General features: G+C 64.0%; 4 protein-coding genes across 4 annotated transcripts; 2 read left to right on the plus strand and 2 right to left on the minus strand.

The window, feature by feature from the left end:
- Positions 1-426: 426 nt before the first annotated feature.
- Positions 427-9938, plus strand: VDR (vitamin D receptor). The gene is made up of 8 exons (XM_021548550.3): positions 427-575; positions 3419-3549; positions 6502-6686; positions 6794-6917; positions 7660-7831; positions 8215-8366; positions 8725-8841; positions 9568-9938. Exons 1-8 carry the CDS (start codon positions 427-429, stop codon positions 9825-9827), a joined length of 1290 nt encoding a protein of 429 aa, XP_021404225.1. The 3' UTR covers positions 9828-9938.
- Positions 9939-11017: 1079 nt separating this feature from the next.
- MYG1 (MYG1 exonuclease) lies at positions 11018-14045 on the plus strand. Its single transcript, XM_077788574.1, is given in 9 exon segments — positions 11018-11391; positions 11487-11847; positions 12128-12240; positions 12307-12466; positions 12654-12803; positions 13028-13150; positions 13370-13551; positions 13628-13670; positions 13672-14045. Coding segments are annotated over 9 exon segments (1644 nt in total). The 3' UTR covers positions 13810-14045.
- Positions 14046-14970: 925 nt separating this feature from the next.
- Positions 14971-22353, minus strand: AAAS (aladin WD repeat nucleoporin). The gene is made up of 17 exons (XM_077788679.1): positions 22308-22353; positions 21972-22111; positions 20893-21020; positions 19979-20034; positions 19774-19865; positions 19453-19499; positions 18970-19068; positions 18266-18409; positions 18053-18173; positions 17771-17895; positions 17536-17596; positions 16921-17011; positions 16463-16556; positions 16282-16349; positions 16105-16186; positions 15459-15543; positions 14971-15204 (listed from the first exon to the last, which is right to left on the minus strand). The coding sequence occupies exons 2-17, from the start codon at positions 22092-22094 to the stop codon at positions 15070-15072; spliced, it is 1551 nt and encodes a 516-aa protein (XP_077644805.1). The 5' UTR covers positions 22095-22111; positions 22308-22353; the 3' UTR covers positions 14971-15069.
- Positions 22354-25499: 3146 nt separating this feature from the next.
- On the minus strand, positions 25500-26498 carry SP7 (Sp7 transcription factor). The gene has a single exon (XM_031507251.1). It carries the CDS (start codon positions 26487-26489, stop codon positions 25500-25502), a length of 990 nt encoding a protein of 329 aa, XP_031363111.1. The 5' UTR covers positions 26490-26498.
- Positions 26499-26713: the final 215 nt, after the last annotated feature.

The following is a 26713-nucleotide window of genomic DNA, read 5'->3' on the forward strand; positions in this document are numbered from 1 at the left end:
GGAATCATTTAATTGGGAGTTTAATGGGATTTAATGGATTTAAAGGCGTGGCTGGAATTTGGGAACAGGTGGGTTTGGAATGGGAGAAAAGCACTTTTTTTCTCCTTTATTATAGGAAAATATTCCAGAGGCACCGGGAATTTTTAAGGAGCTTTGGGGTTGTTTCCTCATTAGCGAGGCCTAATTGAGCCTCTCCCAATCCCAGAGCTCTCCAGCATTCCAGAATCCCAAAAATTGGAATTTTTGGGTGGTTTTAATGCCAATGGGAATAAAATTTCTTTGCCCAAATCAGGAGGAATCCAAGGGGAAAATCCTGAATTTTAGGGATGATTTCAGGACTAAAAGCCCGATTTTGTCCCAGACCGGGTGGAATTAAAAGAAAAGTCAGGACCTTTGGTGACGAATCCCCGTTTTCCCCTCCCAGCCATGGATCCGGGCGCCTGCAGCACGTCGCTGGCCGATGGCGCCGGGGATCCCGAGCGGAGCGTCCCCAGGATCTGCGGGGTCTGCGGGGACCGAGCCACCGGCTTCCACTTCAACGCCATGACCTGCGAGGGCTGCAAGGGCTTCTTCAGGTGTGCCAGCACCCCCGGAGCATCCCAAAAACCCCCAAACCCCCGGGAGCATCCCAAAAAACCCCAAACCCCCGGGAATCCCAGGGCGAAACCAAGGGGATCCCGAAAGCGGCCCGGAATTCCGGGCGGTGCCGCGTTCCCGTGCTTTAAAGGGGGGAAATAATGGATTTTTTTTTTTTTTTTTTTTTTTTTTGGTGGGATGGTTTTTCCCCCTGTTTTTCCAGGGTTTTTAATGGATTTGGAGCCTTGCAGCGCTCCAGGAAAAAGGGGGGAGCGTGGGAAAACTCTCCATGGGTCACAAATTGGGTTTTTTTCCTGAGCCAAAAAGCCCTAAAATCTCACAAAACTCTGGGATTAAGGGATGAGGAAGGGTCAGGGATCACCTGGAGCAGCTCTTCCTAAAATCCGGTATTTCCAGGGAATTCTGCTGTTCCCTCCAGGAGTCCTGTGTCACCCTGGGAATTCTGCCCCCACCCCAACCCCCCCTGGAGCCCTCCCCAGCTCCCAGCACACAAATCCCTCATCCCAGGCAGGCAATGGGGCTTGGAATTCTCTATTTTTGGTCCCTCGGATCCCAAATCCGCCTGGGAATGGGTGGCTGGGGAAGGTTTCCATGGAATTCCAGCCCAGCCCGGCTCCCACGTTACCCTGGGAGCCTCCAGAGCCACCCAAGCTGCAATTTTCATTCCAAACCTGGAATTTTGGCCTGTCCTGAGCCCCGGGAATGTTTTTCCCTGCTCCAAGGCTTTGTTGTTTGTGCATTCCCGGCCTTTCCTTGGGTTTTTGTGGAAAAAAGAAGCTTTTTGTGCACCAAAATTGGGAATTTTGGGGTGTCCAGGGCTGAATTCAAAGTGCTTCCCCACTGGGATTTTGTTTCTCCACTGGAAGCAGCAAAATTCCAAAGGTTTTGGAGGAACAGGGCAGAACAGGGCCCTGCCATCCATTTTCCTGGGATGAATTCCCAAAAATCCCAAATTCCCATCAGGAAAAGGCAGAGTGCAGCCACTTTGTTTACATCTCCCTTTCTAAAATCAGCTTTTAATTCCTGGGGCTTGAAGATTTTTACCCAGATTTGATTCTTTTACCTGTTTTAAAATATTTTACTTTATATTTTACTAAATATTTTATTATCCATATTTGATATTTTAACCCATATTTGACATATTTTACCCCTATTTAACTTTTTTTTTTACCCATTTTTATCTCATTATTTGCCTTGGGCACTTCCAGGGATGGGGCAATCCCAGAGGCTTTCTGGGAATTCTATTCCAGGGCCTCACAGGGAGGAATTTCTTCCCAATATCCCACCGACCACCTTTTTCCTGGGAAATTCTGTCTCTGTCTCTTTGTCCTAGGAAGACTCGGATCATTTTTCCTTGGAAGTTTCTGGCCTTGCCCCTTAGTCCTTGCAATATTTGGGCCCTGACCCTTTGTCCCAGGAAGATTTTGGCTCTGACCTTTTGTCCTGGAAGGTTCTGACCCTTTTCCCTGGATGATTTTGGCTCTGACCCTTTGTCCTGGCAGGCCCTGACCCTTTTCCCTGGGTGATTTTGGCCCTGACCCTTTTCCCTGGATGATTTTGGCCCTGACCCTTTTCCCTGGGTGATTTTGGCCCTGACCCTTTTCCCTGGATGATTTTGGCCCTGACCCTTTTCCCCGGATGATTTTGGCCCTGACCCTTTGTCCTGGCAGGCCCTGACCCTTTTCCCTGGGTGATTTTGGCCCTGACCCTTTTCCCTGGGTGATTTTGGCTCTGACCCTTTGTCCTGGCAGGCCCTGACCCTTTTCCCTGGGTGATTTTGGCCCTGACCCTTTTCCCGGGTGATTTTGGCCCTGACCCTTTTCCCTGGATGATTTTGGCTCTGGCTCTCTGTCCTGGCAGGCCCTGACCCTTTTCCCTGGATGATTTTGGCTCTGACCCTTTGTCCTGGCAGGCCCTGACCCTTTTACCCGGATGATTTTGGCCCTGACCCTTTTCCCTGGGTGATTTTGGCTCTGGCTCTCTGTCCTGGCAGGCCCTGACCCTTTTCCCTGGGTGATTTTGGCTCTGACCCTTTTCCCTGGATGATTTTGGCCCTGACCCTTTTCCCTGGGTGATTTTGGCCCTGACCCTTTTCCCGGGTGATTTTGGCTCTGACCCTTTGTCCTGGCAGGCCCTGACTCTTTTCCCTGGGTGATTTTGGCCCTGACCCTTTTCCCTGGGTGATTTTGGCCCTGACCCTTTTCCCTGGGTGATTTTGGCTCTGACCCTTTTCCCTGGATGATTTTGGCCCTGACCCTTTTCCCTGGGTGATTTTGGCTCTGGCTCTCTCTCCCGGTGGCTCCACGTTCCCGTTCCGCCCGGGCCGCGCTGTGGTTTCGCTGCAGCTCAGGGTTGTCATTTTCGGGCTCCTTTCTCTGTGTCCTGCAGGGAGAATTCCTCTCCCTGCACACCCAAAATGTGCTCAGGCCAGTTCTGCCAGCAAAGCCGGGCTTAGGGCAGCTGGGTTTAAACCACACGGCCCCAGCTCGGGTTTATTTTGCTGCCGGGGGGGTTCTTGCAATCCTGCAATCCTTCCACCCTTAAAAATCCCTTTTTAGACCCAAAAACCTTCTTAAACCCAGCGGGCTGGGCTGGGCTGGGCTTAGAGCAGCCTGGTTTAGTGGAAGGGGACCAAGCTGGGTTCAAGGTCACTTCCCCCAAACCATTTTAGGATAAACCCGTGGCTGAACCCCTTGGATGTTTCCCTGTGGGAAATTTTCCTCTTCCGGCAGCGCCCGAAGCTCCCAACCCCGCTGATGTTTGGAGCATCAGCCAAAACAGCGGGAATTGAGCCCAAAAAAGGGTTTTGTCCCTTTTCCAGGAGGAGCATGAAGAGGAAGGCCATGTTCACCTGTCCCTTCAGCGGGGACTGCCACATCACCAAGGACAACCGGCGGCACTGCCAGGCCTGCCGGCTCAAGCGCTGCCTGGACATCGGCATGATGAAGGAGTGTGAGTGGCCAGCTGCTGGGGACACTCCTGGGGCCGTGTCCCCATCCCTGGGGCCGCGTCCCCGTCCCTGCCACCTCCCCGGGGCCGTGTCCCCGTCCCTGGGGCCGTGTCCCTGTCCCCGTCCCTGCCACCTCCCCGTGCCCCTGTCCCCATCCCTGGGGCCGTGTCCCCATCCCTGGGGCCGTGTCCCCATCCCTGCCACCTCCCTGGGGCCGTGTCCCCGTCCCTGCCACCTCCCCGTGTCCCTGGGGCCATGTCCCTGTCCCCGTCCCTGCCACCTCCCCGTCCCCGTGTCCCCGTCCCTGCCACCTCCCCGTGTCCCCGTCCCTGCCACCTCCCCGTGCCCGTGTCCCCATCCCTGCCACCTCCCTGGGACCGTGTCCCCGTCCCTGCCACCTCCCCGGGGCCAGGGGTGCCACTCCGGGGGATGCAAAGGGCAGAGGAAGCAGCGGGTAATGATTGAGAGGAGCTGGATTAATGATTCCATCCCATCCCGGAGTTGTGTTCTCATGGATCCTCCTGGGGTTTTGTTTTTCTTTTTTGAGGAAAATCAGCTCCATAGCTCCCAATGGCTCTGAAAATCCTCTTTTCCAGCACTTTCCATGCTCCACGGGGAGAGCTGGATGAGCTTCCCCATCCCCACGGAGCCGGGTTTGGTTTTCCTCTTCTCCCCCTGGGTTTTTTTTTCCCTGACCCTTTTTTCCATGTGGGATAAAGCAGGGACTTAAGTCAACAGCAGAGGGAATTAAAGCGGTTTTTAAGCCCAGTCCAAACACACAAATGTGGCCCAAATGTTTGTTTTCTCCGGGTGTATTTAGAGATAAGTGGCTTTTAAAAATAAAACGTGTTTGAGGTGCTGGGGAGGAGCTGGGTGCTCCTGGAGAGCTCCAACCAAACATTTTCTGCTGGGAGATTTGTGGCCAGGGTATCCACAGAGCTGGAAATTTAGGATATGGAAGCAGAGCTCTTTTCTTGATGTGCTAAACAGGGCACAAACAGAGCCTGATGTCAGCCCAGGGCCTCCAGAAAATCAGAATTTGGAGTGTTTGCTGGGGAAAAAAAAAAATGCTTACATCTTCAATGATCCTGATGGGAATCCCTGGATTTTATTCTTTGGGATTGGCAGGTTGAGGGAGGAAAAGGCCACACCCCACACTGGCTGTCCCCAGATTTTGGGGAGCTGTCCCTGGTTTTTGAGGAGCCCCTAATAAGAGAAGTGCTTTAATTTGTACCAGCAGCCAATTAATTACCTAGGAAGGGCTGGCAAGTTCCTGGGCAGTAATTCCAGAGGGTTTTCTCCAGGTTTGCTCCATGTTTTCCCCACAGGAGTTAACGTGTAAACAGCCCCGTTAGCAAATCCTGCCTGCATTAACCAAAACTGACCCAGACAGGCTAAAAATAGCTAAAAATGGACTTTGCTGCTGAAAAACGAGGGAGGACGAAGGGTTGGGGTTATTTTTAGGTGGAAGGAGGGAATCAGGAAGGTTTTGTTTTCCACAGGGCGTTGGGATTCAGGGCTGGGAGTGTGGGGTAGGGAGGAAGAAGAGGAAGAGGAGCAGGGCAGAGCCTCGTGCCGGGGTTGATTCGGGCTCTGAGCCTGTGGAATTTGGGGTTGGGGCTCCCCCCCTGCTGCCAGCCCCAGTTTTCACCCCAAACCCTCCCAGGCGCCGCCAGCCGAGGTCACCACGTGGCGTTTCCAGCCCCAGCCGCCGGCCCGGGCAAATATTTGTGGTTTTCTGGGGACAAACAGGGCAGAGAAAAGCCCCTGCAGGCCCTGGGGTTTGGGAATTCTCCGCTGTTACTCCAGGTCTCGGCCAGGGCTGTTCCCTCCTCTCTGCCTGGGAAATCCGGCCTTTCCCAAGCCAGAAAAAGTGGCATTACCCCTTCCCTGCCTTTCTCCAGCTGCCTGGCTGTCCATCCCTCAGGGATGTTGGGGCTCCCTTGGATCCTCCCCTAAGAACCCTTAAAAATCCTTTTCCACGGATTTTTTAACAGCTCCTTGCGGAGCACCAGGGATAGGTGACCCAGAGCAGGCAGTGCCGATGTGCACCTGATGCTTTTTGTGATAAAAACAGGGCTGGGGAAGTGGCAAAATCCTGATTTTCCTCCCCAAGCAGGCGGAGGTGGGAGCGACCTCTCGGCCCCTCCTGAGGCGTCCCGGGCCCCTCGGAGGTTGTGCAAGATGGAAAATGGAGAATGGAAAATCGCCCTTGGCCCAAGGAGCTCGAGGCCGAGGCTTCCTTGCCTCGAGCTCCTCCCGCCCTGAGTTCCACCTTGAGTCTCGCAGCCCTGGGTCCTGCGCCCAGGAGCTCCGGAGCTGCTCCCGGGGGTGCGCAGCGCCGGGGCAGGGCTGAGGGAAGGGAGCTCCGAGGGCAGCTGTGAGCCAGGGATCTCTGCGCCTTTCTCCCTTCCAGCCCCTCGGAGCCTGCTCAGGCCTTGGAGTGGTTGATAAAAAAGTGAAGATTTGGGCCCAAATTGCCCCCGGCTGCTCCTTTTCCCTCAACAAACAGGCCCAGCCTTGCGTGGAGCCCAACCTTTGGCCGCCGCCGCCACCCCAATAAAAGCCATAAATCCCCAACCCTGAGGGCGGGGCAGGTTTGGCTGTGCCTTGACCTTAAAAATCAGATTAAAACTGCCCTGGAGCAGCGCTGGACACCCCTGGTGGCAGCTGGGAGCCGAGAGGAGCCGGAGCCGGGTGAACCCGGCGGCCCCGAGGGTTTCGGGATTTGGGAGTGCCGAGCAAACGGGGAGGGAGCAGAGCGGGCACGGCCTCGGTGCCCCCAAAGCCTCGCCTAAAAGCACCAGAAACCTCCTGGGCACGGCAGGAAACCAGGGCTGAGGTGCTGCAGGGGCAAAAAGAGATTTTCAGGTGGCAAAAGGGATTTTCTGGGGGCTGGGTGCGGCATCCAGGGGTCGTTCCAATTCCTAATTCTGCCCTTTTTCCTTTCCCAGTCATCCTCACGGACGAGGAGGTGCAGAGGAAGCGGGAGATGATCCTGAAGAGGAAGGAGGAGGAAGCCCTGAGGGAAAGCCTCAAACCCAAACTCTCGGAGGAGCAGCAGAAAGTCATCGACATCCTGCTCGAGGCCCATCGCAAAACCTACGACCCCACCTATGCTGACTTCACCAAATTTCGGGTACTGACCCCAAAAATCTCTTTTATCTCTCAAATCCTTCCTGTAAAATCCGCAAACCCCTCTGCCAGCCCCGTTCCTCAAGGAGTTTTCTCTGTTTTCTCCCCCAGCCCCCTGTGAGGAGCCACCCCAGCAGCAGAGGGGCCACAAAATCCTCGTCCCTCCTCACCCAGGACCTGTCCTCGGAGGATTCCTCGGATCTCTTCAGCTCCGAGGCCTTCAGCACATTCCCAGGTGTGTCCCGGTTCCTCCTGGCCCCAAACTGGGACTGAGAACCAGGGAGGGGCCCCAGGACTCTGCTTGGGCTGGAGGTGATGCCTCAAACCATCCCGAATTCCAGGGGTGGGGAAGGATTGTGCCAGAACCCAAATTAACCCCAGTACGAGGGTCTGCCCTGCTCTTCTTCCTCCTCTTCCTCCTCATCCCACGCTCCCAGACCGGGATCCCAAACCAGCCCTGAATCCCAGTGCCCCGTGGAGAGCCTGGCCTCAGCAGCTCCCACATTCCCTCCTGCCACCCCTGCAGAGGTCTGGGGGCAGAAATGCAGCACCTCCGCCCCACTGTGGCGTTCCAGAGCCTTTTCCCAGCTCCTGCGGGGCTCGCTGGGGCGCGGGCGCCCTCGGAGCGTTTCTCAGCGGGTTCCTCAGCGGGTTTCTCGGAGGGTTTCTCGGAGGGTTTCTCGGAGGGTTCCTCGGAGCGTTCCTCAGTGGGTTCCTCGGAGGGTTTCTCAGAGCGTTCCTCAGCGGGTTCCTCAGAGAGTTCCTCGGAGGGTTCCTCGGAGGGTTCCTCGGAGGGTTCCTCAGAGGGTTTCTCGGAGGGTTCCTCAGCGGGTTCCTCGGAGGGTTTCTCGGAGGGTTCCTCAGCGGGTTTCTCGGAGGGTTCCTCGGAGGGTTCCTCGGAGGGTTCCTCGGAGGGTTCCTCGGAGGGTTTCTCAGAGGGTTCCTCAGAGGGTTCCTCAGAGCATTTCCTGGCGCAGAGCCCGCGGAGCCGCCACCGCTGCCCGGCCTGGCGCTGCAGGAGGAGCAGGACGAGAGCTCCTCCGTCAACCTGGAGTTCTCGCAGCTCTCCATGCTCCCACACCTGGCCGACCTGGTCAGCTACAGCATCCAGAAGGTGATCGGCTTTGCCAAGATGATCCCGGGCTTCAGGTGAGCCCTTGGATCCCAGATCCGCGGTTTCCCGCTCCCGGGGATCCCGTGCTGCCCTTCCCAGCCATTCCTCAGCTCTGCTCCCTTCCCAGCTCTGCTTTCTGTCTCTCCCCCTCCCTGGGGTTCTCCTCTTTTCCCAATTCCCTGGAAAACACACATGGATTCCACCAGGGAGACACCCAGAGGACCCAAGGGGCTCGGGAGGGGCCTCAGCTTCTGCTCATTCCAAGATTTGGGGCAAAACTGTACCTGAAAAGAAACCCTGGGATGGGAATTCCTGGGGAGGGCCTGGTGAGCGCCCTGGGGGTGGCAGCTCCTCCCGTGTCCCCTCTGTCCCTCCTGAGCATCCCGAGGGCAAATCCTGAGGGCAAATCCTCCTGCAGGGACCTGTCGGTGGAGGACCAGATCGTGCTGCTCAAGTGCAGCGCCATGGAGGTGATCATGCTGCGCTCCAACGAGTCCTTCACCCTCGAGGACATGTCCTGGACCTGCGGCAGCAGCGACTTCAAGTACAGGGTCAGCGACGTCACCCAAGGTAAGGGAGGGCCAGCCCCGAATCCCAAAATCCCCTGACTTGCCCCTCTTGGGCCTCCTCTCTGCACCTGGCTTTGTGCTGAGAATGAGGGTGGGTCCTGCCCCAAATTTTGGGGGTTTGGGGGGTGACAAGTGGTGCTTCAAGGTCTCCAGTGTCACTTCAGTGGCGCCAGTGCCACCTCCTCAATGGCCCCAGTGCCACCCCAACGTGTCTGAAAAAATCCCCTTCCAGAGGGGAAAGAAATCCCCTTTCAAAAGGAAAAAAATCCCCTTTCAGAAGGAAAAAATCCCCTTTTAGAGGGAAAAAAAATCCCCTTTCAGAGGAAAATAACCCCCCTGAGGGTCCCCTCTCTCCACAGCCGGGCACAGCATGGACCTGCTGGAGCCGCTGGTGAAATTCCAGGTGGGGCTGAAGAAGCTGAACCTGCACGAGGAGGAGCACGTGCTGCTCATGGCCATCTGCATCCTGTCCCCAGGTAGGGACAAACCCGCCCCAAACCCTAAAACCCCACAGAAGGGAGGAATAACCCGCAAAAAGGAGGAAAACCCCCAAATCCTAAAAACCCACAGAAGGGAGGGAAAAACCCCTAAGTACGGCTGGCCCTAAAAAGGGGTGAAAGGGAGGGAATCCCCCCAGATCCTAAAAAGGGGTGAAAGGGAGGGAATCCCCCCAGATCCTCAAAAGGGACAAAAGGGATGGAATCCCCCCAAACCCCAAAAAGCCACCAAGGGGATGGAATCCCCCCGAACCCCACAAAGCCATCAAGGGGAGGGAATCCCCCCAGACCCCAAAAAGCCACCAAGGGGAGGGAATCCCCCCAAACCTCAAAAAGCCACAAAAGGGGATGGAATCCCCCCGAACCCCAAAAAGCCACCAAGGGGATGGAATCCCCCCAAACCCCACAAAGCCACCAAGGGGAGGGAATCGCCCGAGACCCCACAAAGCCACCAAGGGGATGGAATCCCCCCAAACCTCAAAAAGCCACCAAGGGGAGGGAATTGCCCCAAACCCCAAAAAGCCACCAAGGGGATGGAATCGTCCCAGACCCCACAAAGCCACCAAGGGGATGGAATCCCCCCGAACCCCACAAAGCCACCAAGGGGAGGGAATCGCCCCAAACCCCAAAAAGCCACCAAGGGGAGGAACCCCCCCAAAAGCCCGCAGCCGCAGCGGGCGCCGCTCAGCCCCGGCGCTCCCGCAGACCGGCCGGGCGTGCGGGAGCCGCTGCGGGTGGAGGCGCTGCAGGAGCGGCTCTCGGAGGTGCTGCAGAGCTACATCCGCGCCCGGCACGCCGCGCCCGGCGGCCGCCTGCTCTACGCCAAGATGATCCAGAAGCTGGCGGACCTGCGCAGCCTGAACGAGGAGCACTCGCGGCAGTACCGCTGCCTGTCCTTCCAGCCCGAGCACAGCATGCAGCTCACGCCGCTGCTGCTCGAGGTGTTCGGCAACGAGATCTCCTGAGCAGCCGGCGCTGGTGCCGCGGGAGGAGGGAGAATCAGCGCCGGCTGTGCGGGAGGAGCGGCGCGGAGCCCGGGCGGGCTGCGCATCCCTCCGTGGATGTTCCGCGGCCGCGCTGCCTCGAGTCCCGTCTTTGTCCTGGGGAGGGGAATGCCAGGAGATGGGGTGCCGCTGTGGGTGCCGTGCTCTGCTCCCCCTCCCCGAAATCCCACAGCACCCGTGGGCTCAGACACCCCAAACCCCGGCCAGGAGGTGCCCCGGGCGGTGTCCCCGCAGCTCCAACACGGCCCGTGCGCTGCTGCCGCCGGACTGGGGCGAGCCAGAGGCGGCCAAGAAAGGCCCGAGAGGGGAAATACTGTCCTCGACCCTCAAAGGGAAGAGCAGGACGAGCTTTGTTTGCACTCCCTGGGCGGGGGGAGCAGGGGCATCTCCAGGAGACGCCCCCACTTTGGAGCTGGGCCCCTCTGCGGGATGGGGTGATGACTCCTGAGACCCCTGGCAGGGACCCCAATTCCAGCTTGGCTCCCTCCCCCTGCCATGTTCTGGGGGTGGCTCCAGGTCCTTGTTCCCACCCGGAGCAAACCCTGGGAAAGGGGGATTTGGGAGCTGGGGGGCCCCAGACCCCTGGGAAGAGCCATCCCAGCCTCCTCAGCCATGAGCAATGGTCAGAGGGTCCCCAGTGTCCGGCGGGTCCCCGGCTCGGGCCAATAAACTCCTGCTTGGGCAAATCAACGGAGCGCCAGGCTCGTGTGTCCATCTGTCCGTCCCTGGGTGTCCGTCCCTGTGTCTCTGGCCACGCCTGACTCCCCGGGGCCTGTGCAGGGCCGTGTCCTTGTCCCGGGTGTCCGTGTGTCTGTCCCGGGTGTCCGTGTCCCTGTCCCGGGTGTCCATGTCCCTGTCCCGGGTGTCCGTGTGTCCCTGTCCCGGGTGCCCGTGTCCCTGTCCCGGGTGTCCGTGTGTCCCTGTCCCGGGTGTCCGTGTCCTTGTCCCGGGTGTCCGTGTCCCTGTCCCGGGTGTCCGTGTCCCTGTCCCGGATGTCCGTGTGTCCCTGTCCCGGGTGCCCGTATGTCTGTCCCGGGTGTCCGTATCTCTGTCCCGGGTGTCCGTGTCCCTGTCCCGGGTGTCCGTGTCCTTGTCCCGGGTGTCCGTGTCCCTGTCCCGGATGTCCGTGTGTCCCTGTCCCGGGTGCCCGTATGTCTGTCCCGGATGTCCGTGTGTCCCTGTCCCGGGTGCCCGTATGTCTGTCCCGGGTGTCCGTGTCTCTGTCCCGGGTGTCCGTGTCCTTGTCCCGGGTGTCCGTGTCCCTGTCCCGGGTGTCCGTGCCCCTGTCCCGGGTGTCCGTGTCCTTGTCCCGGGTGTCCGTGTCTCTGTCCCGGGTGTCCGTGCCCCTGTCCCGGGTGTCCGTGTCTCTGTCCCGGGTGTCCGTGTCCCTGTCCCGGGTGTCCGTGTCTCTGTCCCGGGTGTCCGTGTCCCTGTCCCGGGTGTCCGTGCCCCTGTCCCGGGTGTCCGTGTCTCTGTCCCGGGTGTCCGTGTCCCTGTCCCGGGTGTCCGTGCCCCTGTCCCGGGTGTCCGTGTCTCTTTCCCGGGTGTCCGTGTCCCTGTCCCGGGTGTCCGTGTCCCTGTCCCGGGTGTCCGTGTGTCTGTCCCTGTCCCGGCCGCCAGAGGGCGCGCGCCGCACCGAACCGGCGCCTCGCTCCCGCCCCTCCTCGCTCCGCGCGTGCGCACCCGCGCGTGGGGCGGGGCTGAACCCGGGCAAGCGCAAGACAAATTTGGCGGGAAGCGCTGGCGGCGAGGGGGCGTGGCCCCGTGGGGGCGTGGCCTCGGCGCCGCCATGCGCGGGGCGGCGCGCGCCGCCCGGCTCGGGGCCATGGCCGCCACCGGCACCGGGACCGGCCCCGCCACCGGCACCGCGCACAAGCGGCCGCACCCCGAGCCCGCCGCCCGCATCGGCACCCACGACGGCACCTTCCACTGCGACGAGGCGCTGGCGTGTTTCCTGCTGCGCCTCCTGCCCCGCTACCGGGTACGGCACCGGCAGCGCGCCCGACTCGGGGTCCCGCGGTGCCGGGTCCTGGGGTCTTCCTCCGCGTCGCTCCTCTCTCGGTCCCATGTGGGGACGCTAGAGTCCGCACAGCGGCCTCTTCTCTGTCCCCGGTGCCACCCGGGGGTCAGCCTTGTGTCCCCAGTCCCTTCTCTCCCCCACCCCCTCCCTGGTGTCCCTTCCCGGTGTCCCTCGTCACCCGGAGCCGCTCCCGGGGGGTCCCCGGCGGCCCTGGGGACCCTCAGGCCGGTGTCCCCCGCAGGACGCGGAGATCGTGCGGACGCGGGACCCGCAGCGCCTGGCGGGCTGTGACGTGGTGGTGGACGTGGGGGGCGAGTACGACCCGGGGCGGCACCGCTACGACCACCACCAGAGGTGAGACCCCCGGCCTGGGTGCAGCGGCGTCCCCGGGGTGCCCCCGGTGACCGCGTGGCCCCGCAGGTCCTTCGCGGAGTCCATGCGGAGCCTGCGGCCGGACAAGCCCTGGAGCACGAAGCTGAGCAGCGCCGGGCTCGTCTATTGTCACTTCGGGGCGCAGATCCTCGCGGCGCTCCTGGGGCAGCCCGAGGACGGGCCCGTGGTCACAGCGCTCTATGACAAGGTGACAGGGGCTGTGTCACCCTGCCGGGGTGGCGGTTCTGCCCAGGGCTTGTCCTCGGTGGAGAAAGGGGAGAGTTTGTGGCAGCTGCTGGAGCCAGTGTGCTTCCAGCCAGGCTCTGCTCTGCTGTCCCCTCACTGTCCTCTCTGTCCCTGCTGCTCCCCCTCCTCTGTCCCCTCGCCGTCCCCAGCTGTACGAGAACTTTGTGGAGGAGATCGATGCCATGGACAACGGGATCGCGCCGGCGGCGGGGGAGCCGCGCTACGCCCTGAGCACCACCCTGAGCGCCCGCGTGGGGCACCTGAACCCCCGCTGGAACGACCCCGACCAGGACACCGAGGTGGGGACAGCCCCTGTGGCCCCTGGGACGCCTGCTCGGGGATGCCCTGCTTGGGGATGGGGACACCCGGCTTGGGGATGGGGACACCCAGCTTGGGGACACCTGCTCGGGGACACCCTGCTCAGGGATGGGGACACCCTGCTCGGGGACAGGGACGCCCTGCTCAGGGACGCCCTGCTCGGGGACACCCTGCTCAGGGACGCTGCTGACCCCCGTGTCCCCAGGCGGGCTTCAGGAGGGCCATGGAGCTGGTGGGCAGCGAGTTCCTGGAGCGGCTGGACTTCTACCACCGGGCCTGGCTGCCCGCGCGGGCGCTGGTGGAAGAGGCCATCCGGCAGCGCCTCGAGGTAACACTGAACTGGCCCGAGGGAAATCTGGAATACTGGGGCAGAATTGGGGTGTGGGGAGGTCAAATCCCTTCGGTAGAAACCTCCCGGCGGGGCCTTGGAACCCCACGTCCTGCACGGCCCCTGATCCCTGCAGGAGGGCACTCCGAGCTTTCGGGGACACGGAGCCCGGGGGGGTTTCGGGAGTCACCCCCGTGTCCCCAGCGTGTCCCCCCGCAGGTGGACGCCAGCGGGCAGGTCCTGGAGCTGTCCCAGGGTGGCTGTCCCTGGAAGGAGCACGTGTTCCAGCTGGAGCGGGAGCTGGCCCTGCCCCGGCCGCTGCAGCTCGTGCTGTTCCCGGACCGGGGCGGGCAGTGGCGGGTGCAGAGCGTCCCCACAGCCCCCCACAGCTTCCAGAGCCGGTGAGACCCCTCCCCTGGCCGTGCCGCTGCCCCCCGTGGGCTCGGGGTCACTCTCAAGCCCTGTGTCCCCCCACAGGCTCCCCTTGCCCGAGGCCTGGCGGGGACTGCGGGACGAGGCGCTTGTCCGAGCTGGCCGGAATCCCCGGCTGCGTCTTCGTCCACGCCAGCGGCTTCATCGGGGGGCACCGGACCCGGGAGGGGGCCTTGCAGATGGCCCGGAGGGCGCTGGAGCTCGGGGCGGGCACAGAGAGCACGTGAGCCCCTGACCCAGTTTGGGGTCCCAGGGATGTGCAGGGACCATTCCCGCTTGGATCCTGGATTCTCCGAGGGATCTGCTGTGCTGGAGGGGGAGCAGCCCCTCCTGGGGGTCTCAGAGCACCCACCCCCCGTGCTGGACGGGTGCCAGCCCAGCCAGAGACTTTTGGCTCCGTTTCCTGGGAGTTTGACCCTGTTCCTGCCCTGTCCCTGCACCAGTAAAAACCAGTGTGGGCCCAGTGGCTTTGCTGTTGAGGGGGTCCAGGGGGGGCTGCATGCGACACTGGGGGGTTGCTGTGACTCGGGGACGGCCGCGGGAGGAGGAGGAGGAGGAGGAGGAGGAGGAGGAGGAGGAAGAGCCGCTCAGCACCGGGAGCAACTGGGCAGGCCCAAGGGGTGAAGCCACCCCGGGATTTCCTCAGCAGCTGCGGTGGGTTTGGAGCCCCGGTCAGCCCTGGATGCTCCCAGATCCCCCCGGATCCTCCCAGATCCCCCCGGATCCTCCCAGATCCCCCTGGATCCTCCCAGATCCCCCCGGATCCTCCTGGATCCTCCTGCCCAGCCTTGGGACAGGCTGGATGCCGTGGGTGGGGGAAGAGGGAGTCCCCCCCCTGCTCTGGGGAGGATTCTGGGGGTGTTGGGGTACGGGGAGCAGGGACCCTGTGCTCTCCCCATCCTTCCTGCCAGTGCAGGGTAATCCTGGGATTAAGGCTGTGTAATCCTGGGATTTCACGGTGCTAATCCCCCTCTGGGGGGGCCCAGCTGCTGCCCCCATCCTGCAGGGCTGAGGGGTCAGCTGGGGCAGCATGAGCACCCTGGGGGTCCAGGGCTGGGGTTTGGGGACCCACAGAGGGTTTGGTTCACTTTGGGGCTTTTGGTTCACTTTTGTTCACTCTCCAAACAAAGCTTGGGGGTTGTGTGTGGCCAGAAACCCCCCAAAACCCCTTCAGCCATCCCCTTTCCCCAAAACAGGGCTCTTTGATCCCAAAAGAGCAGCTCTGGCCCATGGGCCCAACCTGGCCCAGGTTCTGTGAGTTCACTCCAAGCTCCTGACCCGAAAAACCAACTCTGGAGCCCCCAGAAGCCCTCCAGACCCACAGGACTTCCCCAGTTCACCCCCAGAAAATCTTCCAGTCCCATTGGGCTGAGGAAAGAAGACGAGAGGGAAGGAAAATCCACCTTTAATGGGGGCAGGATCAGCAGTGCCAGACCCTGGGCAGGCGTGGGGGGCTCCTGGAGGGAGAGGAGGCCCTGGGGTGCTGCTCAGAGCTCGGAGAAGAGCGGCTGCTCCCGGACGCTGCCCAGCACGGGCGCGGGGCTGCGGCGGGGGCTGCCGCGCGGCTCCAGGGCGCTGACGAAGAAGAAGGGGATGTGGGAGATCCTCCCCGAGGACCAGCACTGCAGGGGACAGGGTGGGGCAGGGCTGAGTGTCCAAAGAGCACAGAAATGGGGAAAAAACCCTCTGGGATGGAGTCCAGCCCGTGGCCTGGCAGCGCCTCGTCACCCCGGCCTTGTCGGCAAGCGCCGTGTCCCGGTTTTGGGGAGGTTAAACCTCCTCTCCTTGGAGCCCCCCTCGCTCACCCTGATCCCAGCCCCCTTCCCAGTGCCACCAGGGTTCCCTGGGACAGGGAATGCCCCGGGGAGGGACTCACCACGGTCAGGAGGGCGCCCTGAGGGAAGCAGGGGTGGAAGGAGATGAGCTGGGGCCAGGCACCACGCTCGCCCCGCACGAAGCCGCTGTGGGGTGGGGGAACAGCCAGGTTTATGGCCTGGGAAACGGCACATTCCCAGGGAATTGGGGGTTTTTGGGGAAAACAGCACGTTCCCAGGGAACTGGGGGTGTCTGGGGTCTGAGGGGATGCACTGGGAAAGGACAAGCCAAAGCCAAGGGGGTGAGGTGGGGAGGGCTCAATGTGGCCAAAGCACATTTCAGGGTGAAGCAGCATCAGGGACTGGAGGAGGAGCACCAGGGCAGTGATTCCCCATCACATCCTGGGAGTTAATGGGACTCAGGGAACCCAAACCTATCCCAAACCTGCTGCAGTCAACCCAAACCTGCCCAAAACTTCCTGCAATGAGCCCAAACCCAACTCAATGAATCCAAACCCATCCCAATGAATCCAAACCCATCCCAATGAACCCAAACCCACCCAAAACCCCCTGCAATGAGCCCAAACCCAACCCAATGAACCCAAACCCACCCAAAACCCCCTGCAATGAGCCCAAACCCAACCCAATGAACCCAAACCCCCCCCAAAACCTCTCTAACAAACCCAACCCCCCCGAGCCCCCACGCACCAGGGCAGGAGCTCGAAGACGGGGCTGTTGCGGGTGCGGAACACGGCGACGGCCGGCTGGCTGCCCACGGACTCGGGGTGTCCTGCAGGGGGACACAAATGCTCTCTCCCTTGTCCCCCGTGTCCCTCTTCCCTGCAGGCAGCAGGATTCCCAGGCCAAACCTGGGGCAGGACTGACCTCTGATGATCACCGCCAGCCTCTCCCCGGTGGGGTCCCACACCATGGAATGAACCTCTCCTCCGATCCTGCAACAGCACAAGTGCCCAAACTTGGGGGGCAGAGCCCCCCTGGGTGTCCCCAGCAGCGAGGGGTGGCTGCCAGGAGGGGCAGGGACCCCCCTGTGCCCTGCCAGACCCACCTCTCCTCCCCGTAGAGGGTCTCGAAGGTGGTCTCGGATAGATCTGCCACGATCGAGGCTGTCTTGGAGCCTCCCACCTGCCCCTGCATCTCCCCTGAAATGAGAGAATTCCCCACCCCATCAATCCCACTGGGTTTCCCAGTGAACATTAATTCATTCCTTTCCCACAGCAGCTGTGCTTGTGTCCCAGGATGGATGGAGGACAAGGGATAGCAAGCTCCAGGACCCCCAAGCTGGCTCTGGACTCACTGGAGTCTCCCTGAAATCCCTTCAAGACCTCACAGCTGTGACTGAGAGTGAGGAGCAACGTGAAGGATGGGAAAACCTGAATCCCAGAGATTCCGTGCTTGGAGACCCCAGAACACCCCCTGTGTGTCCCAGCTCCTCACCCCAAAGCTGTGGGGTCATTTGAGGACCCTCTGCCAGCCCTTGGGAAGCTCCAGGTGGGACAAACTCACCCCGGTACTCGGAGAAGGACAAGGAGTAGATGACGGACTCGCCCAGCACGGTGAAGAGCAGGCGGCTGCCATCGGGGCTCCAGCACCCTGTCTGGGGGACAGAGTCACCCGTGTCACCCTGTCTGGGGGACAATGTCACCCTGTCTGGGGGACAATGTCACCCGTGTCACCCTGTCTGGGGGACAGAGTCACCCGTGTCACCCTCTCTGGGGGACAGTCACCCATGTCACCCTGCCTTTGGGACAGTGTCACCCTGTCTGGAGTGTCTCAAACTGGAGAAAAGGAGGCTCAGCGGGGACTTTTCACTCCACAAGTCCCTGACAGGAGGGGACAGCAAAGGGACAAGAGGACACGGCCTCAGGCTGTGCCAGGAGAGGCTCAGGTTGGACATTGGGAAAATTTCCCACAATTAAGGAAAATTCCCACATTTTCCTGGGCTGGCTGCCCAAGGCAGGGGTGAAGTCCCCGTCCCTGGAGGGATTTCAAAGCCCTGTGGATGTGGCACTTGGGGACACGGGTCAGTGGTGGCCTTGGCACTGCCAGGGGTTGGCCTGAGTGGTCCCAGAAGGCTTTTCCAGCCCAAATGATTCCTGGGAGGGGAATGTCCCATCCTACCTGGCAGCGTCCCCTGATGGTGGGCCAGCGCTCGCAGGTCCACATCTGGGCTTCCCACACCCTGCAGGAGATGGAGTTTAGGGGCAGAATTCCTGGAAATCTGCCCCAGTCCTGCTGCTCTGGGAATCCACCACATCCAACCCCAATCCCACAACAGGAACAGGAGCAGGGAGGACATTTGGGATCCAGATCCAATGTTCTGGAGTGAGGATGAGGATGGGGATGAAGAGCTCACCGGAACACGGCCGAGGGGGTGGCTGCCAGCACCTTGCTGCCATCAGGGGACCAGGCCACGTAGGTGACACCGCCACCCCCAAACCACTGCAGCTGGACACAGGTCTCGGTGGACACGTCCCACACCTGGAGGGGACACGGAGGATGACGGTGACACCGGGATGAGGGAACCCAGAGCGAAGACTTCAGGTGAAATCCCAGAGCTGCCTCTGCAGCAACGCTGCCTGCGCCCAGCCCGAGTGTCCCTTGGTGGCCCCGGGGGTGTCCCCAGCAGGGTCCTCACCAGCATGGCCGTGTCCACCGGTGACGCCGAGAGCAGCCGCTCGCCGCTGGGCGCCCAGGCCAGGCTGGTGACAGGGCCGTGCCCGGGGCAGGACAGCACCTGGGCACAGCCCGACGAGGGCCTGCGCGAGGACAGGGAGAAGGCGGCGGGATTTGGGCTTGGCAGGATGGCGCTGCCGCCCCGCGGGCGGGAAGGGACGGCGGGAGCTGTCACCTCGTGGAGAGGGAGGTGGGGTCCAGGTGCCACACGAGCACGCAGCTCTGGCAGGCCACGGCCAGGATGGAGGCGCAGAGCGGCTTCCAGGCCATGGCGGCCACGTTCCTCTGCAGGCGGTGCTTCAGCGAGGGCACGGTGGCACTGCCGGGGAGGGGACGGGTGACGCCCGGGCCGGGCGTCCCCTGCCAGCCCTGACCCAGAGCGGGGACAGCAGGGCGGGGAGGGGGTGCCCTGCCCGCGCTTCCCGGGGAGGGGACGGGAATTCCAGCCAGGTGACACCGGAGCGAGCCGGGGCACACCTGGTGTGACTGAGCCGAGGTGTCCCCGGTCCGGACAGGGCCCTGGCTGGCCAGAAGTCCCAGCCTGGGGACACCTGGGGGGGCTGCAGGAGCAGCCGGCTGAGTCTTCTCCTGAGCAGGGACTGGCATTCCCTGGGGGAGCAGGGAGACCTGGGGGACAGAGGACACTCAGCCCGTGTCCCCCCGGCTCTGTCACCACCCCCGGGGCTGCGTGACCCCCAGGATGTCCCCAGAGATACGGAGCTGGCAGGGAAAGGACAGGCAAAGCTCTTGAGGCTCGGGGGAGAGCGAGGAAGGAGCAGGGCGGGCTGAACGGGAGCCCAGGTGGGCAAGGAGCCCACGAGCAGCAGGCCCAGGGCAGTGCCCACCCTGAGCTGCCCGAATCCCGGGACAAAGCCCCACCTGCTGGAGTTGTAGACGCGGATGGAATCGTCCAGAAGAGCCACAGCGAATTTGTTGGTGTGGGGGTGCCAGGCGAAGGCCCGGATGGTGCAGCTGGCCCTGGAGGGGGCACGGGGCAGGGTGAGACCCCGCCAGCACCCCCTGGGCTGGCAAAGACCCCTCCCAGAGTCCTCAGAGAAATAAAACTTCCTTTCTGCTGCTCAACGGGACCATTTTCTTTGACAAATTCCCTGTTTCTGGGAATTATTCACAGGGCTCTGCTGAGGAGCTGGTAACCAAAGCCTGGGGTTGGAATTGGAAGGAATTTTCCAGGCTCTGATCTGCTTTAACCCTGCTCTCTCTCCTACCAGGGCAGCCAGAGTCAGTGGGGCAATATTTGCCTCTGATGGCTGACCCCACCCGAACGGGGCCCTCCTGTCCTTGTATGCCCACTGGGGGGGTCCCAGACCCCGGCACGGTGATTTTGGGACACCCAGGACTCACCAGTCCACGGCCTGGGAGAAGGCTGCGATCATGTCCTCGCTGGTCAGCTGCAGGGAGAGGAGAACACTGAGCTGGCAGCAAGGACCCCCAGTTTGCAGCCCCTTCTCCCTGTCCCCCAGCTGCGTTCGGGCCCCTCTCGGAGCACTTTGCTGCCCAAACGCCTTCCCAGTGTCCATTTTCTGCCAGTGGAGGAAGGAGCAGTGTCTGGAGCTGGGCATCCCCAGGAGGAGCATTTCGGGGGGGTTTCATGGGGAAGGGACCACCCCAAATCGCTGCTCCCCTTGCCGTGGCTGCCGCGCAGTGGGATCAGGAATGACTCACGGACAGGTGCGGGAACAGGGATCCGTGCAGCGAGGACAGCCAGCGGCACACGGCCAGCGCATGGCCCGAGCCCGTCCGCAGCCACCGCAGCCCTGGTGGGCAAAGGACCTCAGCGTCCCTGCCCCGCTCGGGGGCACGGGCAGGGACAGCAGGGCCCAGCCAGAGTATCCCAGCGGCACCCGGAGCTCTGGGCAGCCAGACTCACCCTCCTCCTCGGCACCCGCCAGCTCCCGGAGCAGCCCGCAGAGCCCGGCGTCGCGCCTGCGGCGAGAGCGCGGTCACGGTCACTGCCCGCCCTGCCCGCTCCGGGGACAGGTTTGGGGGTCACCGCCTGCCCTGCCCACTCTGGGGACAGGTTTGGGGGTCACCGCCCGCTCCAGGGACAGGTTTGGGGGTCACCACCCTCCCTGCCCGCTCCAGGGACAGGTTTGGGGGTCACCGCCCGCTCCGGGGACAGGTTTGGGGGTCACCGCCTGTTCTGGGGACAGGTTTGGGGGTCACCGCCCTCCCTGCCCGCTCCGGGGCAGGTTTGGGGGTCACCGCCCACCCTGCCTGCTCCAGGGACAGGTTTGGGGGTCACCGCCCACCCTGCCCGCTCCAGGGACAGGTTTGGGGGTCACCGCCCACCCTGCCCGCTCCAGGGACAGGTTTGGGGGTCACCGCCCACCCTGCCCGCTCCAGGGACAGGTTTCGGGGTCACCGCCCTCCCTGCCCGCTCCGGGGACAGGTTTGGGGGTCACCGCCCGCTCCGGGGACAGGTTTGGGGGTCACCGCCCTCCCTGCCCGCTCCGGGGACAGGTTTGGGGGTCACCGCCCGCTCCGGGGACAGGTTTGGGGGTCACCGCCCTCCCTGCCCGCTCCGGGGACAGGTTTGGCTCTGTGGGGACAGGTTTGGCTGCGTGGGGACACATCTGGCTGCATGGGGACAGGTTTGGCTCTGTGGGGACACGTTTGGCTGCGTGGGGACACATCTGGCTGCGTGGGGACAGGTTTGGCTCTGTGGGGACACATTTGGCTCTGTGGGGACACGTCTGGCTGCGTGGGGACACGTCTGGCTGCGTGGGGACAGGTTTGGCTCTGTGGGGACACGTCTGCTCTGTGGGGACAGCGGGATCTCACCAGGCGCTGAGGCAGCGCTTCCACAGGGACTCGCGGTGGTGGATGAAGGGCGGGCGGGCGCTGGGCTCCAGGCGGCCGTGAGCCTTGAGGGGCTCCTTGGGCAGGCTCAGCACGGGCAGCTCGGGAACCTGCAGCACGCACAGCCCCCCGAGATCCCTGAGACCCCCCGGGACCCCTGAGACCCCCCTGAGACCCCCCGGGACCCCTGAACCCCCCTGAGACCCCCCGAGACCCCTGAACCCCCCTGAGACCCCTGAACCCCCCTGAGACCCCCCGAGATCCCTGAGACCCCCCGGGACCCCTGAACCCTCCTGAGACCCCTGAACCCCCCCGAGACCCCTGAACTCCCTCAGCCCCCCTGAGCTCCCCTCAACTCCCCTGAGCCCCCCTGGCCGGGGGGCTCACCTGGCTCTGGGGGCTCACCTGGCTCTGGGGGGGTTCTCACCTGGCTCTGGGGGCTCACCTGGCTCTGGGGGGGCTCACCTGGCTCTGGGGGCTCACCTGGCTCTGGGGGGGCTCACCTGGCTCTGGGGGGGGGGGCTCACCTGGCTCTGGGGGGTCTCACCTGGCTCTGGGGGGGGGGGGCTCACCTGGCTCTGGGGGGGCTCACCTGGCCTGGGGGGGCTCACCTGGCTCTTATGGGGCTCACCTGGCTCTGGGGGCTCACCTGGCTCTGGGGGGCTCACCTGGCTCTTATGGGGCTCACCTGGCTCTTATGGGGTCACCTGGCTCTTATGGGGCTCACCTGGCTGGGGGGGCTCACCTGGCTCTGGGGGGCTCACCTGGCTCTGGGGGGGCTCACCTGGCTCTGGGGGTTCACCTGGCTCTGGGGGGGTGTCACCTGGCTCTGGGGGCTCACCTGGCTCTGGGGGGGTGTCACCTGGCTCTTATGGGGCTCACCTGGCTCTGGGGGGGCTCACCTGGCTCTGGGGGTTCACCTGGCTCTGGGGGGGTGTCACCTGGCTCTTATGGGGCTCACCTGGCTCTGGGGGGGTGTCACCTGGCTCTTATGGGGCTCACCTGGCTCTGGGGGCTCACCTGGCTCTGGGGGGGGCTCACCTGGCTCTTATGGGGCTCACCTGGCTCTGGAAGGGCAGCGGGAGCTGCTCGCTGAGGCGGCCGCAGACCAGGGCGTTGTTGAGCTCGTACAGGGTGACATCCCCAGGGGGCGGCGGCGGCGGGAACAACCCCAGGGAACACATGGCTGGCGGCGCCGGGGCTGAGGGCGAGCCGCTGAAACCTCCGCTGCCGCCGGGATGCGCCGGCTGCAGGCCGGAGAGAGCGTTCGGCCGCTCTCTCCGCCGCTCACAGCCCCCGGGCCCCCCGGGTCCCCTCACCCCTCACCGCCCCGCCGCCCCCGGTCTCTCCCCTCAGCCGCCCCCCGCCCCCGGCGCCGCCATCTTGGCCGCCCTCACCGCTTCCCGCTCCCCGTTCGCGCCAATCGCCGCCGCGCGCCGCCCTCGCGGCTGCGGCCGCGCGTGGGGGGGGAATTAAAAGGGCCGCGGCTCGCGTCAGACACGCGCGGAGCCCTCACTGAGGGACAACGCCACGCTCCCCGGTTTTCCTCCGCGGCGGAGAGCGAATGTCAGCGTTCCCTGCACAGACGCGCTCCGCCGGTGACTTAGCGGCCCTCCGGTTGTAACGAGGACTGATTAAAATGAGGGCCACTTTCTGCTATCGTTGCCCCTTTAAGAGGGGCGGAGCCTCCCTTGAGGGGCGGGGTGAGGGGCGTGTGCGGCCGATGGGTCACGTGGTGTCCGGGCCGGGCTGCACCGGGACCGGGACCGGGACCGGGACCGGGACCCCCGGGGCACCCCCGGGGCACCCCCGGGGCACCCCCGGGGCACCCCCGTGTCCTGCGGGCACCCCCGTGTCCCGCACCCCGCTGTCCTGCGGGCACCCCCGGTCCCGCACGCCCTCTTGCGCTCCCGCGGCATCCCGGTGTCCTGCGCTCCGGTGCCGCCGGTGCCGCCTCCCCCGGTGTCCGCTCTCGCGGGTGCCCGTGTCCGTTGCCGCCGTGTCCCCCGGGTGCCGCCGCGTGCCCCCCCTTGGCTCGCCCCCAGCCGCTCTCCCGGGGCTCCCGCTTTTCTCGTGTTTATGCCCGTGTTTTCCTTAGCGGCCGCAAGAGTTATTTTAATTTTCTCAGGATATTAAATAAAGGCGGCGGGGGGAGCTGCGGCGGGGGGCCCCACATTCCTCGCCCGTTACGGAGCGAGCGGGGTTCGATAGGAGACGACGATTTGGGATGGCGCCGACATCAGAGCCACCGCAGGGCTGGCGTGGCGTCCCTCGGACCCCCCAAACCCGGCCGGTGGGGCAGCGAGACGGGAGAAAGGCGGCGGTGGCGGAGGGGGGTCCCCGGTGGGGCGGGGGGGTCGCTGGATGGGGTTGGGCTCTGTGGTTTGGGAGGCTCCGGGCGGTCGAGCCCTCGGTGGCCGCCGGGCCGGGGTTTGGCTCGGGGACGTGGCTCGCTGCCCTGCTTGGCACGGGCCCACCCACGGCGAGCGGCAGCAGGGCTGCAGTTCTGGGGGAAAACCCCGGAACGGGCGAGTTCGTGTCGGCGAGGGGGAGCTGCGCGGAGAGGTGCCGCTGCCACCCTAAATCCCCCCGGGAGCCACCCTGGGGACAGATCTGTCACCACTGTGTGCTGGCACTGAGCTCCGGCCGCTCCACTGAGCCTCTGTGCCTCAGTTTCCCCACCCTGTGTCCCCCCTTTCCCTGGGGACAGCTGGGTCCTGGCCAGCTCGTGGCCACCGGGGCTCAGCCGGGGCTGGCTCGGGCCCTGCTGCCATCCCTGTCCCTGTCCCTGTCCCTGTCCCTGTCCCATCCCTGTCCCTGTCCTGTCCCTGTCCCTGTCCCATCCCTGTCCCTGTCCTGTCCCTGTCCCTGTCCCTGTCCCCATCCTGTCCCTGTCCTGTCCCTGTCCCGTCCCTGTCCCTGTCCCTGTCCCATCCCTGTCCCTGTCCTGTCCCTGTCCCTGTCCCATCCCTGTCCCCATCCTGTCCCCATCCTGTCCCTGTCCTGTCCCTGTCCCATCCCTGTCCCTGTCCCTATCCCTATCCCTGTCCCTGTCCCATCCCTGTCCCATCCCTGTCCCTGTCCCTATCCCTATCCCTGTCCCCATCCTGTTCCTGTCCCTGTCCCATCCCCATCCCTGTCCCTGTCCTGTCCCCATCCCTGTCCCTGTCCTGTCCCCATCCCTGTCCCTGTCCCCATCCCTGTCCCCATCCCTGTCCCTGTCCCTGTCCCATCCCTGTCCCTGTCCCTATCCCTATCCCTGTCCCCATCCTGTTCCTGTCCCTGTCCCATCCCCATCCCTGTCCCTGTCCCTGTCCCCATCCCTGTCCCTGTCCTGTCCCCATCCCTGTCCCATCCCTGTCCTGTCCCTGTCCTGTCCCTGTCCCTGTCCCCCCGCGGGGCCGTGGGTGTTGGCAGCTGCCCCCCCTCCCTCTCCGTGCTGGCACTGGAGCTCGTTTCCGCCTCCTGTTGCCTTTTTCCGTGGCTTTTTGGTTTTTTTTTCAGGAAAAGCCCCAAACCAGGGCTGAGCACATCAAAGGGCTGGCGGGAGCCCAGGGCAGGGGCAGGGGGAGCGCAGTGGGGTCCCCGCCAGCCCACAGCGCCCAAAATTGGGGTGTCCTCGGGGACACGTGGCCCCGCCGCGTGCCCGGTGCTGCCACGTGGGCCCTGGGATGTGGCCGGGGGAAACTGAGGCACGGGGCTGTGCACAGGCGTGCTCCCGAGCACAGGATATCCCTGGGAGTGGGGACACGGCTGCTGGGGACACGCGTGGGCAGAGTGGGGCTGGCAGGGGACAGTCCTGTCAGGGCCCCAAGCCCCAAGTCGGTCTTTGGCTGTCCCTGAGGTTGGGGACATGAGGAAGGACATGGGGACAGAGGGACACGGGACCAGGGAGACACGGGGGACAGGGTCTGGGGACACGGAGCCGTGGGGACAGGGTCCTGGGGACACGGGGTCCTGGGAAAGGGGAGAGGCGCAGGATGTGACACCCCAGGGGCTGAGGACAAGGGCATAGCCCAGCTTGTCCCCAACCTCGCTCCGCTCCTGCCACCCCCAGAGAGGGGGGACACAGCGACCCTGAGCAGGCCCGGGTCCCCCCCGTGCCTCAGTTTCCCTTGGAGCCCTGCAGGGATGCAGAAGCCGAGCACATCCCTGTGATGAAGCCGCCCGGCCTCAGCCGCAGAAGGGGGGCCTGGCTCCACTCTCAATCCTTTTATTGCTTTTTTTTCCGGGGGGCAGGAGGGGCAGGCAGCTAAAAAAAGTGGGGGGGACACATTACATTAGCACTGATGAACCAGGCCGGGGGAGGGGGGCAAACCCTGTCCCTGAGTGCGGGGGGCGAGGCGAGGGCTGGGAGGCAAGAGGGTCTGGGGGAGGTGGAAGGGAAAACAGAAAGGGGGGGGTCTCACCTTGACACCCCCCGTGAGCCCCAGAGCGCTCGGAGAGTCCCCCCATAATTTAAGACATAAATTAAAATGGCTAACGAGGAGCTGGGGAGCTGAGGGTGAGGGGGCTTGGGAGGAGCAGCACCCCACAATAAATATCCCCAGCGGCGCGAAGGAGGAAGACGAAGATGAAGGCGGCAAGGCTCAAATCTCCAACAAACTCCCGGCCTCGGGGCTGCCGCCGTCCTTGGCGGGCGAGGCGGGCGGCGGCCGGGGGGACGCGGGGGGCTGCTCGGCGCCGGGGGGCGGCTTGGGGGGCCCGGGGTCGGCGTGGGTCTTCTGGTGCTTGCTGAGGTGGTCGCTGCGGGTGAAGCGCTTGCTGCACAGCAGGCAGGTGAACTTCTTCTCGCGCGTGTGCGTCCGGACGTGGCGCTCCAGCTCGTCGGAGCGGGTGAAGCGCTTGCCGCAGAAGAGCCAGTTGCACACGAAGGGCCGCTCCCCCGTGTGCCAGCGCAGGTGCGCCTTCAGGTGCGAGGCTTTGCCGTACACCTTCCCGCAGCCCGGGATGTGGCAGCTGTGCACCGGCTTCCGCCGCGCCCCCGCCGGGCCCCCGAGCCGCTCCAGCTCCTGGCAGTTGGGGCAGTCGCACGCCGGGCGTCCCCCCAGGGAGCCGCCGCGGGGACCCTTCGGGGTCTCGCCCGGCGCGGCTTTAGGGGTGGGGGGCGCCGCGGGGGCGTTGCTGTAAGCAGGGGGGTTCAGAGCGCCGAAGTCGGAGCCGTAGGCGGGCAGAGGGGGGCTGAGGGTGGGCTGGCCCTGCAGAGAGCCCTGCAGCCCCTCGGCGCCCGCCGGCCCCCCCAGCCAGCCCCCGTTGGGGTGCACATCCCACCAGGACGGCGCCGCGGGCCCGGAGCCCCCCGGCAGCCCCCCGCCGATGCCGCCCTTGTACCAGGAGCCGTAGGGGTGCGGCATCTCCAGCGAGGGGTACACGCCGGGCAGGCACTCGCCCGCGGGGTGGCCCTTGGTCGCCACCACCACCGGGGCGCCCAGCACCTCCTGGGCGCCCGAGGGCGCTGGGAAGGGGTGGCCGAAGGGGCCGTAGTCGGGGCCGTAGGGGCCGGGGGAGGCCTGGGGGCTGGCGGACGGCGACAGCAGCCCCGGGGCGCTGGGGAAGGCGGCGGCGTAGGAGTCACCCATGGCTGCGGCGGCGGCGGCACTCGAGGCGTGGGGGGCGGTCAGCGGGGGCACCCCGAGGCGTGGGGGGCGGTCAGCGGGGGCACCCCGAGGCGTGGGGGGCGATGTCAGCGGGGGCTCGCGGCCATGGCACTTGGCAGCCTGTGGGAAAGGGGAACGGGGCTTGAAGGCTCCGAGGGGCACCGTGTGCCACGGGGTGACCCGTCCTGGGGGTCAGCACTGGGGTG

Source organism: Lonchura striata, chromosome 27 (genome assembly GCF_046129695.1).
Source record: "Lonchura striata isolate bLonStr1 chromosome 27, bLonStr1.mat, whole genome shotgun sequence".
NCBI lineage: Eukaryota > Metazoa > Chordata > Aves > Passeriformes > Estrildidae > Lonchura > Lonchura striata.

Bases quoted from the DNA above. Each gene is read 5' to 3' on its own strand.
- VDR (XM_021548550.3), top strand. From the start codon at position 427: ATGGATCCGGGCGCCTGCAGCACGTCGCTGGCCGATGGCGCCGGGGAT. The intron at 3,550-6,501 runs GTGAGTGGCCAG...TTCCTTTCCCAG, and splicing joins CATCGGCATGATGAAGGAGT to TCATCCTCACGGACGAGGAG. The intron at 8,842-9,567 runs GTAGGGACAAAC...GCGCTCCCGCAG, and splicing joins CATCTGCATCCTGTCCCCAG to ACCGGCCGGGCGTGCGGGAG.
- AAAS (XM_077788679.1), bottom strand. From the start codon at position 22,094: ATGTGTTCCCTGGGGTTGTTCCCGCCGCCGCCGCCCCCTGGGGATGTC. The intron at 17,597-17,770 runs GTGAGCTCTTCA...CATCTCCTGCAG, and splicing joins ACCCCCTCGGCCGTGTTCCG to GGTGTGGGAAGCCCAGATGT. The intron at 15,544-16,104 runs GTGCGTGGGGGC...CCCACCCCACAG, and splicing joins GTCTTCGAGCTCCTGCCCTG to CGGCTTCGTGCGGGGCGAGC.
- SP7 (XM_031507251.1), bottom strand. From the start codon at position 26,489: ATGGGTGACTCCTACGCCGCCGCCTTCCCCAGCGCCCCGGGGCTGCTG.